Here is a 17,222-nt window from a genome sequence, read left to right as displayed (position 1 = left end):
CTTGGAGTAGAGGTGGACTTTATCCATAAAAGCATCATATCCATGAGATATCCAAAGATTTCTTCTCTATAAACTCAGACAGATTCATCCATAGAAATTGCTTGTGAAGCCCAATATCTATATAAATTTCGTCCAAGAAAGAAATATCCATAGATATAATCCATCCCAATAAAGGAAGCCATGAAAAGAATTCATCCCATTAAAGGGAGCCATAAACAATGTTTCCCTGAAACCATCTCAAGGCAAACAACACCACCTTTCTCCTTGCATAGCTATACAAGGGTTAGTGAACATCAAAAACACTTCATAGCAAAAGCACTAACTTTGCAAACTCAAAGTATACTTAGCTTTTCTTTGCCAGGTTGGTCATGAAGCCAAAAGAAATATCTCGTCACCATATCCTTCAGATATCCTGAGATATATCTCCATATAGCTTGCCTGTAATCTTGATAATATAATCCACAATATTCATATGGTAAGAGTGCTAAACGTGTGCACATAAAGCCAACTCCATACTTCCAAGATAAATTTTGTGAATTCATAAATCCTTAGACCAAGCTGTCTATTGCTCATGCTCTTGCTTCATAGGCTCTGAAGTGGCTGGCCATGCTTAATAGCAATGATGGTAAGTGTGGTCCCCACTTGAGATCTTCTCTCTTCCTTATTGATAGAAGGAAGCCTCCGCTTCCAAGGAAGTCTATGCTCTGATACCAATGAAACTCGCGGCGGGTGCCCGGGGGACTAGGGCCTTTGGCACACTTGTTGATACCATCAATGCATATTAAAACATTTAAACATGGCCACAGCCTTAACACATATCCATCATCACTTTGCATAAAACATAAAGCTGGACAAAATACAGTCGGCACAGTGGCTGGTACAGCAGGTACAGCAAGTACAAATGCTGGTACAGCAGGTACAATGGCTGGTACAACAGGTACGGTGGCTGGTACAGCCGGTACGGTGGCTGGTACAGTCAGTACGATGGCTGGTACAGCAGGTACAGCAAGTACAAATGCTGGTGCAACAAGTACAATGGCTAGAAATCATAATAAATGCTTAAATACCCTTGCCTTCAGTATTTCTTCGCGATGGAAGCCTCCAAAACAGTCCCCAACAGCCGGTATTCTTCATGGGCAGAATTCAAGAGAGAGAGAGAAAGAGAGTAGCCATCATTAGGGCAGCCTGTAACGGTAGTAGAGGCTAGTGTGCAGCAAGAGAGCCTCTATTAATGAAGAGAGAGGGCTCCAATTTATAGATTGAGCCTCCCATGAGCTAAAATGGCAAGAGAAGGCTACGATGACAAGTGGAGAGCCACACAATAGCTGGAGTGACAAGTGTGAGGCCACTTGTCTCACTTTGATCCACTTTCTTGCCACATGTCCCAATCTAAGAGACGGGTCCTTCCATAATCTTTACCTCTAAAAATATCCCAACTGGTAGACATTCTGTCATAGGCACTTTGCCAACTCTTGGTATCTGCTCAATTCCAGATCTAATGACACGAACAGAATTTCCATCGGAGTCGGGCCAAAAATAGCAACTCTCCTAAATTTTAGGAGTGTGGTCCTTTGTATTCTAGGATAATCCCCCATTCCCAAAGCTTGTACTTTCCAAATATTCAGACATCCTGGAGTCCACCAGACCCCTTTCAGACTGAGAAATGTCCAGGCTGGTGACAGCCACTCCTTGAACCGAGCAAAAGCTTGGTCCTTCTGAGAAAAGAAAAAAACCCAAGGGAAACTGCTACAATCATCAAGCAGCAGCATAAAATACAAAGAACCTCCCAAGGATGGAGTCTGCATAGGTCCACACAAGTCAGTGTGTACCAACTCCAAAGGTTTCGAAGCCCGCCTGGAAGCCTACTTCGGAAAAGATTCCATATGCTGCTTACCACGAATGCAAGAACTACAGCGTCCCTGCCTGCTACCAACATCTGGCAAGCCAACCACCATCTGGTCCCGGAAAGCTCGCCGCAGCGCATCCACATTTAAGTGGCAAAACCGAAAGTGCTACAAGTCACCAATCTGAGAGCTTGTAAGTGAGGAGAGTGTTGAGAGTTTGTATATACCGCTCTCCACTCTGCCTCCCAAACAACCTAGTTTTACAAGGCAACCTAGGGCTGTGGACTGAGTACCTTTTTGTACTATATGAAATATACTGAATTTCCAGCATGTCTCTCTCTCTCTACTCTCTCTTCATGTCTGCGTTTTGCATCAGATTATTTCCAGTGGTGTTTAGGGCTAAAAGAAGACCCCCAGAGCTTCCGCGTGTTACATCCTCCAATAGTGGTCTTTCTCACCACAATCGTTACAAGTCCGCTCGGCCTTCAATTTCTCACAGTCTGAATCGGGCTTCTTCTCAGAAGACTTCTCCGACGAAGACTTCCCTTTTCCCTTATTGGTGTTGTTACGGCCTTTCGACCACTGGTCAGTCAAGGCCTCAGAACCTCCGCCCTATAGAGGGTTCGTAAATTACTCTTCCTGGTCCAAGACCATTGGCACAAGCTCCTCCCACGTGATGGTACTGAGCCTGCCACTTGTGATCAAAGAGGAGTAAAATGCTAAGTACTGAGAGGGCAAATGGGACAACAACGTGATGGCCATATCCTCTGCCGATATCTCTTTCCCTACCTGGAGAACCTCCTGCTAAAGAGCATGTAACTTGTTGATGTGCTCCTGCATCGTCAACGACTTTTGCAGGATTCATCACCTGACACAAACGGGCACGTGTATATGGAACCAATTCACTTCCAAAACAGCATACATACATCAGCCATTCCTGGCATATACATGATTACCATCATTGTGAAACATTACATGAGCATATACATCATGCAAACATAAACCAACTTGCACATGACACAGCACTAGGGGCTGAAGTTGGGCCAGCCCCCCCCTAAGGTATCTTTATTACAAACAAAAGTATTTATATGTACAAGATGCGGGTGCCCGGAGAGTACACACTCATCCAACCGACACCAGATTTATCCAACTGTGAAAACATGGGTAAACACATTACCTGCAACTCCTCGGTCACCAACCAAGGTTGAGTGGTCACCAAAACCACTCATGTTGCAACACCCTCGGTCACCAACCAAGGTTGAGCAATCACCAACCGCTCCTGTAGAAATACCCTTAGTCACCAACCAAGGTTGAGTGATCACCAACCACTCCTGTACATTGATAGAGCGGTCACCAACCCTCTGACAAAGTGCTGTCCCAAACCTGCAAAACAGTAACCAGCCATGGTTTTGGCTTACTGGCAACCCACAGGTTCCACCAGATCACATCCCCAAGCCTGGTACTTGTCTAGGGACATGTTTGCTCAAGTTTCGTAGTAAGAAACCTCCTGTAAACCTGTAAAAACAGCCAATAATGGCCCTTACAATAGTCGGCCAGCTCCTGTTGAGGCTTTGTTCACTCCGTCCAAGCCCTGTTCTCAGCAGAGTAGCACAAAAACAGTCCCAACAGCCATACGCCAGCTTCTGGAAACAAATCTAACAGCCTGCAGCCCTGTAGATGCAGTTGGCCAGCCCTGTAGAGAGAGAAAGAGAGAGAAATAGCATCCAGCCAACCCTGGGACTCTTGCTCTTGGCATGTACTCCACCTGTAGCTCATGCAAATGAGTAAACTTGCTGTTTTTCCGCCCCAAACAGCTCCTAACAGCCCACGTTTTTCAGATGAGTGCTCTACAAGTCAAGGCCTGCCCACTTTGGCCCTCCCACACCCAGAATAGCAACTCGTGGAGCTATTTGGGAGTGCCCGGGTGCCCATCTCTCATAATTGGCCTTGGTTCATTAAAAATAGTCCAGCCTGATGTGAACTCACTTATAAAATTATAAGTGTGTCCGCCCACACTTTAAGTGAATGTGAACCCTGCACCCAATAAACCTTAGTAACATGAAATAATGAATAAATTGGGTTAAGTGTGCACACTTACCACCTGCAAAACACATAAGGAAACCATATGAGTCCCAAACAGGTGTGCACACGCGTATCCACGGGTTGTCCAGGCGTCCCCGGTGCCCGTGGACATTCACAAGCAAAATACCAAGCAATGTCCATGCATCAAAAACAAGTCATCCATGCATGTGCAACTTACATACATATGCTCGTGCACAAACATAGTGGATGAAATCTCCCAACTTACATCTTGTACATCCAACTAGCCTGTTCACAGGCGTCATCCACACAGGACCAAAAAGTACTCACAAGGGTAACCACCTGTCACCTGCACACCCATCAGGTGTACAAGTGACATGGCATCATTTCTAGCATCAGAATCATCATCAAATATTTATCAGATATTATGTATGATTTATCATGCATTTTCCAGGCATTAAAAGCATTTAGTTAAGCTTGTACATCAATGTATGGGGCTGGCAAGGCACCTGCAGCAGTGTACACATCATCCACAGCATCTAGTTTATTTTATGCAATTTTTAGGCTCATTTATGGGGCAGCCGACCAGCAGGAAAAGGCTTATTCAGCAGTCGTGGACATTTGGACTGGCCGACCAGCAGCATTCCTACCTATATAAGCAGGCGCCTCATCATTCCAGCATTCAAGTCCATTTTCAGCATTCAACAGTGTGTTCTTCAGCGTTTCCCCTCCAAGAAGCCTTGGGAGCAGCAGTTCAGCAACGCATCCATCATCTTCAGCGTTCATGACCCTCCACCACACAAAGATGGATTTGTGAGGTTCTCCGCCGACATGTCACGCTCCCATCACAGAGGCGGCCTGACCTTCACTCCACCATCAAATCGGTTCTGGCCAAGGTGGGTATCGACGTTAGCTGATCACAGCATATCTCACTCTACACAGGATCATCTATTGATCACATGTACTGTCACATGTTTTCATTTTACTTTTTCTTTCAGTTTTTCATGGCTCAGTGTATCCATGGTACCATTGTATTACTTTTTGCCTTCAAGGATCGTCGACTTCGAGAGCAAGCTTCTGTCACTCATGACATACAAAGGGGCTACATGTCCAAAATCAAGGGTAGACTCGAGGAAAAAGCAGCCAAGTGCGCATTCTACAAGAAGCTAGGACACACACCGAAGAAAGATGCTACGAGCGGATGGCAAAAGAGCAAGAGCAGAATCATGCCAACCTAGTGGCAAAAGAGGAAGATAAAGAGCTTGGAGATGCTCCAAAGAAGCTAAAAACTTCTAAGCGAGTACCTGAAAAAGCTTTCACTGCCACATTCTCTGATGTATTTCTCTTTGAGAGGTAGATGACGGATGGACTTTTTGAAAAATCTTAAGCAGTCAAGGGTTCTCTACACGGGATGTCCCCCGAAATCTGAATTGAATAAACCCTATGTGTGTTTTTCTCTTGCATGTTTGTAATGCCTTATTTTTAAAAGGCTACATTCTTATGTAATCCATGTTTTGGGTCGGGGGGGAACGTTCTAGAAGCTGAAGAATCTTATCTTTTGCATCACGTGGTGCCAATAAGCCCAAATCACCTTAAGTATGAAGATTGTTCCTCATAACACCACCCTAACTTTGAAGGGGAGAATGTTGAGATTCGGAGTCTCTTGTGTATGAACACTCTCTATGAGTGATTTAGATAATATCTTGATATTATACCTACTTGACATAAGCACTGGTATTGACTTCTTCTGCCTTTTTCTTCTTGACTTGTACAGTGTGGTCACCTCCTCTTCCGAGGTGCATGGGGACTGTCTCCAAGAGGATGCCATGGAAAGGGAGATTAAGTCTCTGAAGGAGACCCATGCACAGTAGATGGCCGCCCAAAGTATGGTGTGGTCACCTCCTCTTCTAAGGTGAATGGGGACTAAGTCTCAAAGAGGATGCCATGGAAAGGGAGATTAAGTCTCTGAAGGAGACCCATGCATCGTGGATTGCTGCCCAAAAGAGTAATTGAAGCCATGAAGAAGAGTCGAATTGGCTACCTCTAAGGAAAGCCTCACCAATGGCCACCACCAATTAATTGAAGCCAAATGTACAGAATGTAAACAAAAAATGGAGGACCTCCGGTAAGAGTTTGAGGAGCTTAAGACCTCTATGCAAGTAAAGGGGTTGGAGGAAGGTGAGGTATATGTGTAGGCTGCCTTGGAATGGATGTAAAACAGTTGAAAGCTGAGAATGTAAAACTCGAAGCAGACCTAGAAGCAATAACCTCTTAGTGGGTTGAGGATGTGAAGAAGCACTCCCCAACAAAATGCCACCATGATGGCAACATTGAAAGACAACAAATGCTGGAAAGCAAAGGAGCTACATATAAGAGTCGTGGGACTCCCAAAAGGTGCCATGCCTCAAGAAGATGGGGTGGCATTATGCAAGAAAATGGGACTCACACAAACTCTCTTTGTAGATGTATGGCAAGTTAGGAAGGACTTGTGAAGGGAACAATCCCTCGTCCTTAAGTTTAGAGACCCCAAATCACAGGTTGCGTTTCTAAAAAAAGAGCGTAGCTTTCAAAGCTACCAAGATATACTTGGGGGATGTTATGAGACTAACAGGAAACACTGAAAGGTAAGACTAGGAAAGAGTATTTATATGTAAAAGGTTGCATATAAATAAGGTTCAAGGGATTTCAAATAGGAAATACCTAAGCAATGGTTAATAGGCATTAAAGTTGAAGTAAAAAGGGAATAGATGGTGCACAATGGAAGCCCAAGGGACATAGAAGTAGGCGCCCCCTTCTAGGGGTAGTTGAAGAGGCATTGGACAAGAAAAAGACAATGTCTAGCCAATAAAAGGTCAAGGGGCTGAAGTTGGAAGGTCATGCACCACTTAGGCCTATATAACCGTAAGCTTAGGGACTATTTGGGATATGGTTGGGTGGAGAATCAAAGTACTAGTCTTACAAGTTCTCAAGCTTATAAATGCAAGGAGCATTACAAGGGATGACCTCACATCCTTGCAGATGAAGCACAGAAAAGTTGGAATGGTCTAAGTCATGGAAGCCCACCGAGCAGGGAGGTGTACAATCTACCGGCGAGGGCGGGTCATCATCACAGACAAACGCTCTGTGTGACGGTGTGGGGTCTGCTGAGACAGACCACCATAGACAAAATTCACATGGCTGTATGGAATTGTAATGGAACTCTATGGTCTGATCCGGAGGTTTTACAAAGATATTCACAGGGAGAAAGATCATCTTTTACAAAGAGACTCACCAAAGCCCTGAGAGAGGGCTACCCAAGGTGTCTAAAAATGCTTGGGAGTCGGCCTTTAGAGGGAAAATGCTCAACACTAGGGGAATGCATGGTTCGGGAGGAGTAGCATGCTTGTTTCGTCTTCATTAGCACAAGATGCTCACCGTGATTAATCAGGATGATGAGGCCTGGTTATGTGGATACGTTTAGCCAGGCCTGGCTTGAGGTTGATGTACATTGGAGTATGTTACTTCTCACCTAAGAAATGAAATTTGCATGGATCTTGATGCAAAAGAAGCCAACATTTCTTACTAGAAAAGAACTATACTAGCTCTTCTTGAGCAAGATGCATAACAGCTTTATGATGCGCTGGATCAACCCATACCCCACACGCATAGTTGCAAAAAAACGCGTTTCAAACTTTAGGCTACTCGTTTGAAACGTGCAAACGTTTCAAACGTTTGAAACGCGTTTTTTTGCTGGGCCATTTTTTTTTTATGATAGAAAACGTACGATGCAGTATCTCCTGGCATTTCAGTTTTGAAAGTGACGCTTGAAAGAGACGTTTCCAGCCTTTGAAGTCTTCCAGGTTTGCTTGCACCCCTACCTACGCACCAGTCCTTCTCCCCCGGCCCCTACGCACCGTAGGTAACAGGTTTGTACTAACCCTAAATCCTGATTTTTTCTGATTTTGGACCAAATTTCAGATTTGAAATTTGGGCATTTTTTGCCAGGTTGCCTACATTGGTGCATGCACACCTTGCCTACGCACCAAGCCTACTCCTCCGGCCCCTACGCACCCTGCTTCTCAGGTTTTTAATAACCCTAAATGCTGATTTTTTCTGATTTTGGACCAAATTTCAGATTTGAAATTTGGGCATTTCTTGCCAGGTTGCCCAAATTTCTTCATTCATTCATCATGCCTCGGGCTAAGGATGCCTCCAGACATTGGAGACCATTTGTTTTTTCAGAGTTTTTGTATTTGGTCTTTCGGTACAGACATCTGTATTTCAGATTTCAGATTTATCATTTGACACTATTCACTAGTGCTTAGTATGTTGCTTAGTATGTTGTAAGTTGTAACTTGTAACTTCAAACTGGTTATGCTATTAATAATTATATGGGTTTTTGCCATCTATGATCTAATTCCTGATTCCTGAAGACTGCCATGTATCATGTATGATGTATCATGATTCATGTTACATGTATGATCATTGTATGATGTAAATTGTAATCATGTATGATGTATTAAGAATCAGGATTCAGTATGAAATTTGAATCATGGATTCATCATTCATGATGTATCATGATTCATGTATATGAAAGTTGAATGTAGATTTTAGCATTAAACTGTACCAAACATAAATTTATGGACACCCCCCTAAAAAAAACCTGGAAAAAACACCTGAAAAAAAATTTGAAAAAAACTTTTAAAAAACTTTTGGAAATTTGTTTGAAACGTTTTTGAAACGTTTCAAACACGTTTCAAAAACGCGTTTCAAAAAACGTGTGGCAACTATGCCCACACGACACACATCCCGGAGCCCACATCATCTTTCCTCTTCAAAGCCACCAATGTCACTCGAGCACTAAAAAAGTTGCATAATGGGAGAACATCCACAAATCAGAAGACCATATGGATCTGAATAACTACAGAACTATCATGATTGGCCACACAATGGCCAAGATCTATGGGGCAGTGTTAAGAGGTAAAGATCAGCTTTATGGCTAAGAGGCTAGGTTACAGAGCATCAAGTCACGCAGGCTCCACAAGGAATTTCTCCACCCTGGATCATATCTTCACTCTGTGGGTCACGTAGAGGAGGCGAGGTCAAGGAAGCCGCATGTATACTATTGCTTTGTGGATTTTCGCAAAGCTTTTGATTCTGTCCCTTGATCGTGCCTATTCCGATGTTTGCAGGAGCTGCAGCTCCCACACGACATGATTTGGGGTGTGATGGTGCCATAGAAGGCAGTGACTAGCCAAGTTCATGCACCAAGCTGACTTTCTACAGACATAAACAGAGTTGCCCACTCTCTCCTATACCCTTTGGTCTATACATTGATGAGATAAAGGCCTTTGTGGACATCTTTGGAGGCAGAGGCTCACCACTCGCTCATGTCGTGGTGCCCATATAGCTGTATGTAGATGACATTGTTTTGATTTCGGATTCAGTCAAGGGTTTACAGAGATACTTGGATGCATTGGAGAGGTTTCCTTACCATCAACATTGGCAACACCAAGCCATGGTCTTTGACACATCCTATGATGTTGCATCACTAAAATCCTTCTTGTACAGGGATTCCCCTGTGGATATTGTCAAGAGGTATGTATACCTTGGAGCATCCTTTACGGGTCTTTGTTTTTGGATGACCATATCAAAAGTAGGATGCTGGTGCCACATGAGGTTGTGCTAGCACAGTTCTAGATGACCTCTTTCAAACCGTCGCCTACATCCAGCATTTATACAATCTCGAAAGAGATCACCTTCCGAGGCTGGCTCTAGAGTCATATATGCAGTTACATCAAGAGAGGGAGAGGGAGCGGGTTAGATTGGCTGGACTGCCCCCCACCACATCAGCACCATCACCATCATTATCCTTGCCAGTATGGTACTCGGAGGCAGACGACTCACTGGACTGCCCTCCACCTCATCAACACCATCACCATAATAATCATCGCCAGCATAGTACTCAGAGGCAATCGATTGGTTTGATGCACACGACCTCCAGATGGACCGCCTCCCCCATTTTCAGTATAGTCTGGACCCTCCATTCTTGGACCTCTCATGGCAGAAGATTAATCGAATCATCCAGTTGGATGTATTGCAGCTCTACATACATTGGACGTGTCTCCTTCCTCCCAGCTTGGCATGAAACCTAGTTTACAGTGACCACTTCTTGAAAATCTCCAATCATTCTCATGCCGAGATACATACAGATCCATATGTCGCATTGCATGCATATTGTGATTGGCCAACTTAAGGTGTCCACCGCCTCTCAGAGTTGAGAGTGGAAAACCTGATGATACCCCACATGAGGATCGGATATGCAGAGTATGCACCATAGGACAGGATTCTGCTTACCATTATATGGGGATATTATGGAGTTCTCACAGCTTGAGGTCCTGCTTGGGGACCTCAACACCAGGACAGGAAGACAATCTGGACAACCCAATCAAGACTACAGGGGCTGGACATCACTGACACGGGGCTGCAGAGATCATCACAGGACCGTGAGGAGGTCACAGTGTATGGAAGACATTTCTTAGAGCTGGGAGCTGCACATGGTCTTGTTATCTAAAATGGGATGTCCCGATGGCCCTCCTCCCACGCCCTCACCTCCTTCCCTCACTCATGAGATACTAGTATTGTGGAGTACCTAATGGGATCTCTGGCTTTGGCACACCTTCTCCCCAAGTTCTCCATCCCGCCAACCCCCCTCTGAAGCTGACAATGCCTACCTCGCTTTCACTCTTACCTGCACACCACCCATCCCTCAGCCAACACTCCCCATCTCACATTACACCCAGGTCTATTTTGATCACGAGCTTGACCCTGTTTATTGCAACCACATCTACCGCCAACTCCAAGATGTGGAACCTACCCACCCTCACATCACAACTGACCACCACACATCTGCCACTTCTTTCATGTGCACGCAGCGGTCTACCGCCAAGCCACCTTGCGGTTCCATGCCCCAAAACTGTTGGTATGATGACAAATGCCGAGCCACACGCTCCCGTCTTAAGCATGAGGTATGGATTGGGTAAATCACAAAGCCCTAAGCACAACGGACTTCTAAACACCTCACCTAAAGCAAGAAACGGGAGTTCTATGCTCGGAAAGAGGATGAGTTATGCCGATTTTTCTTAGGGCCGAACTGCAAAGAGGCTTGGAGGAAACTCCGAGAACATCACCCCTCCCACACCCATCACCTGCCCAAACACAAGGCACTCCTAATAGTCTCCTATGCACCCTCCCTCTATCATATCCCCCATCAGCCACCTCTACCCCCACCACCAAATCCCCGCAACGGACTTCTCAATGCCTCATAATAGTCTCCTATGCACCCTCCCTCTATCATATCCCCCATCAGCCACCTCTACCCCCACCACCAAATCCCCGCAACGGACTTCTCAATGCCTCATCCAAAGCAAGAAACGGGAGTTCTATGCTCGGAAAGAGGATGAGTTATACCGACTTTTCTTAGGGCCGAATTGCAAAGAGGCATGGAGAAAACTCTGAGAACATTGCTCCCCCACACCTACATTGGTCAAACACTCGATCGGCACTAGAGGTGGAGCTTAGTTCATTTGCAAAGAGACAGGGATGCATAGCCTCACGACAAGCAAGCTTTTGGAGGAGGTACTCTACCCTTGACCACATATTCACCCTCCATGCCATCATCGAGGAGGGTAGAGCACAACATCAGAGGATTTACTGCTACTTTGTGGATTCCCGCAAAGCTTTTGATACCGTACCCCAAGCCCGCCTCCTACACCATCTACAAGAGATAGGAGTCCCATCTAACATGGTTTGGAGCATCATCACCCTCTATGAGTCTGTCATCGGATGAGTCAGAGCCCCAGGAGGTACATCGCAAGAGATTTCCAGCACTATTGGGGTGAAACAGGACTGCCCTCTATCACCCACTGTTTTTGGCCTCTACATTGATGAGATCTCAAGCTTCATTGACGGATTACGTGGGGCTGGTCCCACATTGGCAAGCATATTGACCCCCCTACTACTTTATGCAGATGACACCATCCTCCTCTCAGATTCAGCCGAGGGGGCTTCAAAGACAGTTGGATGCCTTCCAGGACTTTTGCACTCAATGGGACCTCTCTATTAACCTTGGTAAAACCAAGGTAATAGTCTTCAATACCTCCCACCCCATCACATCCAGATTGAGCCTCACATACAGAGGGGATCCTTTGGAGATTGTCTTCAATACCTCCCACCCCATCACATCCAGATTGAGCCTCACATACAGAGGGGATCCTGTGGAGATTGTCTCATCCTAGAATGACACAGAGATATGCAGCCTTGAGCCTACTTGAGTGGTATTGCTTCTAGGCACATTTCCAAGAGCCCAGGACGAAGGGTTGGCTTTTCGACACCCTCATAACACCAGCCTTGGTGTATGGAGCAGCCTTCTGGAGGCCAAATTTATCCGATGAGGATTGGCAGGGAGTTGAGAGGCCCCGGGTCATAATGTTCTCCTTTATGATCCGCAACAAACTATCAGTCCCACACCAAATTATCCAGGCAGAGTTTGATGCAACCCCAATGGTAGTGGATGCACTCTTCTAGACACTCACATACCTCCATCACATTAGTCACATGGATCCCCGCAAGTACTCGAGGCTTGCCCTGGAGTCCTCGAGACAGCTAGCACTCGAGGGCCACCTTGGAGTATGGTATGCCTTTGTTTCCACTTGGTTCTCAATATACGGGCTCCACATGGACCGCCTCCCACCCCTTGAGTACAATTTGGACTCTCCTTTTTCTCCGTCTCTCTCACGAGGACACCAACCGGGTTATCTGGTTAGATCTTCTCAGCCTCTACACCTAATGCACATGGATCGCACCTTCGGAGCTCCCAACGAAGATGCACTTCAACAGAGATCACATCCTCATGCTCACTGAGGATGCATCCACGCTACCTGAGTGTTCACATGTCCCATACCATGTGGATTGCGATTGGCCAGATACGGGTTTCATCCAACCGCCTCAGAGTGGAGGCAGGTAGAGTTGAGGGCGTCTTCAGAGCCGGAGAGCTCATACAGAGACCCAGGGAGGAGAGGACCTGCTGAATATGCCACACCGAGGTTGAGACAAAGGAGCATTACATGTCACTACCCAATATACTATGAGATCCATGGGAGGTTTCACTATCTGTTTCGTGAGGGATTTGGTCCACTCTCCTAGATCATTAACTTTCTTGACTAGCGCAACGTTGCCTAGGGCTCTTCCTACTTGAGCTCCGCAGACACGGGGACACTTTCTTGAGAGAGCTTCGGCCCCAGCCACCCCGGCAACAACCAACCACCACCACCTTCTTCCAGACCCAGGAGGTGGACACTCATACATGGACCATGCGGACCCACCTTGGGCTACTCCGGACACACCTCACCTCAAAGGAGTTACCTCAGATCAGGCCTCCGCGTTCCAACGTGCCCAACGCCTCCGCCCCTCGGGAAATCAGCCATGATCCCCTCATCACCTCCAAATCCAGGACCTACTCCACCGCCATCAACGTGACGTAGCTGAGGGAGACCTCTCGGCCATACTCATTAGCCCCACGCTTGATATTTTGGAGAGTGGTATACCATATATTGGGGGCTGATGCTCCTCTCAGGTTCCATGTTCCTGGTATTCCATGATGAGATTCCATGGACAAATTTGTCTCACTCCAGTGAGATAGCTTTGTTTTGTTTCTATTTTATTTTCCGTTCCATGATGAGATATGCCATGGACATTATTGTATCACTTTGGTCTCATAGGCCCATTGGGTCTTAAGTAGAAGCTTAATATATCTTTCTTTCTTTCTCTTCCATATGGAGACACATGTTACAAGTATGGATTCGAACATGCTTTCAAGGATTGTCCCAACAATCACCCCAGTGGCAGGAGCATCAGCCACTTTCAGGAGTCTTAACTTGTCAAGTGTACAAGGAGGACTTACTCATACAATCTCCCTTAATGCCATCAAAAGGCTCAAGAGCAAGACAAGGGCAACTGCCAAGGAAACATCCAAAGCCGCTAAGAAGCAGAAAGCTCAGGCGCTATCATTTGGTTGACACAATCAGGCCCACAGCTCAAGTACGAGGGGAAAGACAGGGATCTGGTCATTATGATGAATCAAGGAGTTGCTTCACAATGCCGTCTTCAAGACTTGCTGGAGTTAGGATACATCCCACCTGCACAAAGGTTGGACAATGCATGAGTGATTATTGCTAGCATTGCAAACTCGCACATTCTTGAAGGCTAGATGCACTGAGGGCATTGAGGTCACTTTGGTTTATGATACTCCCAAAAAAAGTATTTTTTTTGAAAAAAAAAATCAAAAAAATATCGGGAAAAAAAAACAATTTCCCCCGGAAAAATTTGTACGAGTCCGTACGGTATCGTATCGTACGCTATTCCATACGATGTGATGTCGTACGTCGTACGGAAACAACTATGATCATGGAATATGAGAGCCTACACACTCACACAACATGTATTTTGTCCTTTAGCTCAAAAGCCACATGACATGCAGATTGCAATCGGGCACGTGCAAATCTCATCACACTGCTTGTGAGTAGAAACAAGGAGAGCTGAGGGCATCGCACAAGAGGACAGGATATGCAGAATATGAGCCCCTGGCAGAACCGAGGATGAGTTTTACATCTGCAGATGTGCAGCGCACTCAGTACAAGAATAATTTGGTTGCCTCTTCAGAGATGGTTTTAACCCACTCTTCATGACCTAAGATTGGGAGCAACACAACTCCAAGAAGTTACACTGGACAGACCACTCCACCTCCAGCACACCCAAAGCCCGGGACACATCCGCTTCAGTACGGCTTTGATGCGGCAGCTCCAAATCCAAGAGATCCTTCGGCGACCCATACTCTAGTTGTATTCAAAGTTCCTTCCGCCATGTAACTTGCTGTCCAGCTCTAACAACTCTATTACAGACCTTAACATTCTGTATCAACCTTTCTCAACTAATGATCAAAACAACTCTCAATTCAGTCCATGAGCTGAATAGCTTTGTGCAGTATGAAGGCAATGCAAACCTACAGTCAGACCCTGAACAGTAATTTCTTATGGCCTCTGTGCTATCGTAAAGAAATCCCTAGCTACTGCAAATCTACCATAACCCAGAAAACTCAAGCTCCAACAACCACCACTGCAACCTGTTTCAAGATCTCTTGATGCTCTGAGGCAGCTAGGCTAATTCAACAATGATTCACTTACACGAGACACCATGAACAAAAGCAAAGTTGTCCAACATGGGAAGAGGAGAATATGACAGCAGCTTAAAACATACCTGCCAAATAAATGGAGACAAGGCAGCCGCCACAGGTGCAGGGGGAGGCTTCGGTGTCTCTTCTGGCATCACATAAAGCTCTGGAGGACAATAATCTGGGTCAAGCATTCCACGATTGGGCGCATAATTTTTTCCCACCCGCAAATCTGTCGCGGCACCAAAGTCAATCAGCTTAACTTTCCCCTTGTTTGTAATTACCAGGTTGGAGGGCTTAACATCTCGGTGCACGATGCCTGTGTCGTGAACTTTCTTTAAGGAAGTTATGATTTGCCTTGTTATCTTCTTTATGATCAGAGCATTTCGTTGCAATGGATCCCGATTCTTCAATGTGGTTCCAAACATGGCCTCTGATAGATTTTCCGGAAAATTACGGTCCCTCATAAAATCTGCTAGCGTTGAGTCTCCCTACATCAAACCACTGTATTAAATATCAAAGATATTTTGCCACTCAGGAAAAAATAAAACTTAGTATCTTTAAAGGTCCAAATCCACAGCCTTTCTCGACATTGTAGGATAAAGCCATTAAGAAGAGAGCCAGAATGAACCATACAGAACTCCTACGCAGAGGCCTTGCACACACGTTCACGAATAAATGTTTGGGCTCACAAGCATTCATGTACTCACCAGATATATTTATTTGAAAAACAAATGCATGAGTGCATATGTATGCACACTTGAATGTATGTAATGTCAGAATACGCAGCGGAGATGATGACCAGATCTGGGAACACAAGAGCAAAACGCAGTGCAGAAAATCACAGCACAAGAGAGAGAGAGATAGAGGCATGTAACTCAGCTCTATATACACAAGAAGATCCCGGGGTTGATACAAAAAATGACAAGGGGCTGGGGGCCTATTTATATGGCCCCCCATCAGCAGTCGGCCTGCTGTAGGGCAGCCGACTCGACATCCACGACCTGCAACAGCAGTCGGCCAGCACTGAGGGTCCACGACCGGTCCAGTTCAGTCGGCCAGCTCCAGAATGGGAACACACACATGCTGATGCAGTCGGCCAGCAAACTGGATCCTCCTGCCATCTCAGGGCTGCCTCCCAAGCCACATAAAAATGGGAAAAATAGGGGAAAAATACGGAGAGTGGGGAAAAATGAGAAAACACCTCATAAGGGCGGGCACACCCACAACAAAGGCCCTGGTGTATAAAAATAGACAGGAGATGACTTCTAACACCCCCTCTCAGCTCCTGGCTGTGAAACCAACCACAGGGAGCTGGGGTGCCGCCTGCGCAAATCCTGAGATAGCGACTTCATGAAAAGGTCCACCGTACTGTCCTCCGTCGAACAGAACAATAGCAAGATGTCATCAGCAACAACAATCTGTTCACGAACAAAGTGCCTCTGGATGACCATGGGTTCCTCCATTGGAAGCCCAAACCTGCAATGCAACCTCTGCATCCTCACCACCTCACAAGCAGCATCACAAGCAGTCCGGTACTCTGCCTCTGTCCTCGACAAGGCAAAAGATGACTGTCTCTTACTGCTCCGTAAAACTGCTCCTGGGCCTGAAGTAGATCTCCTCGTGTCCGGATCTCTTCCCCAAACTGAGTCACTCCAACCGTGGAGTGGGACTCCATCCAACAATCCCCCTCCTGTGTATAAGAGTCCATGATCCTTCGCATGCCGCAGAAACCACAAGAAACGCAATCCCGCCTCCCAAAGAGTCATCCGCAACCATGAGCTCAACTGCCTCATCAGGAAGCTCCCGTCCAATCTGGTGTCCAACAACCAGATCAATGAACCATTCTGCTTCTGAATCAAAGAGGCATCACACTGCTCACAAGGATCAACACCTGTTACGGTGCAAAACCAAGTCCTGGAAACCTGCTGAAGACCACGCAAGGCCTTCTGAAACCTGTCAACCACCCCCTCTGAATCCGGAACCACAAAGCCTGGAGAACCACCTCCTTCTACAAGTAATCAACTGCCACCTGCCTGGCTTTCCGAAAGGTCCCCGTGGGAAGAACATCCTCATCTACAGGAGGTTCTTTGTCCCGAATACTACGAGACATCAGAGCATAAGTTACCTGT

The 17,222-nt window shown here is 46.0% G+C and overlaps 1 protein-coding gene across 2 annotated transcripts in view; it reads right to left on the bottom strand.

The window, feature by feature from the left end:
- The window catches only part of LOC147619024 (serine/threonine-protein kinase STN8, chloroplastic-like), a 73,704-nt gene that overhangs the window by 44,824 nt on the left and 11,658 nt on the right, over positions 1-17,222 (bottom strand). For both annotated transcript variants that reach the window (XM_086774237.1, XM_086774238.1), the window contains exon 3: positions 15,177-15,581. In XM_086774237.1, the coding sequence (XP_086630363.1) occupies positions 15,177-15,581 (405 nt within the window). The remainder of the gene's footprint in view (positions 1-15,176; positions 15,582-17,222) is intronic.

The sequence above is a fragment of the Cibotium barometz genome, chromosome 34 (genome assembly GCF_041138505.1).
Source record: "Cibotium barometz isolate CiBa-2024 chromosome 34, ASM4113850v1, whole genome shotgun sequence".
NCBI classification, from domain to species: Eukaryota; Viridiplantae; Streptophyta; class Polypodiopsida; order Cyatheales; family Cibotiaceae; genus Cibotium; species Cibotium barometz.
The sequence above is the reverse complement of the archived record's forward strand: the minus strand, read 5'-3'. Positions and strand labels throughout refer to the sequence as shown.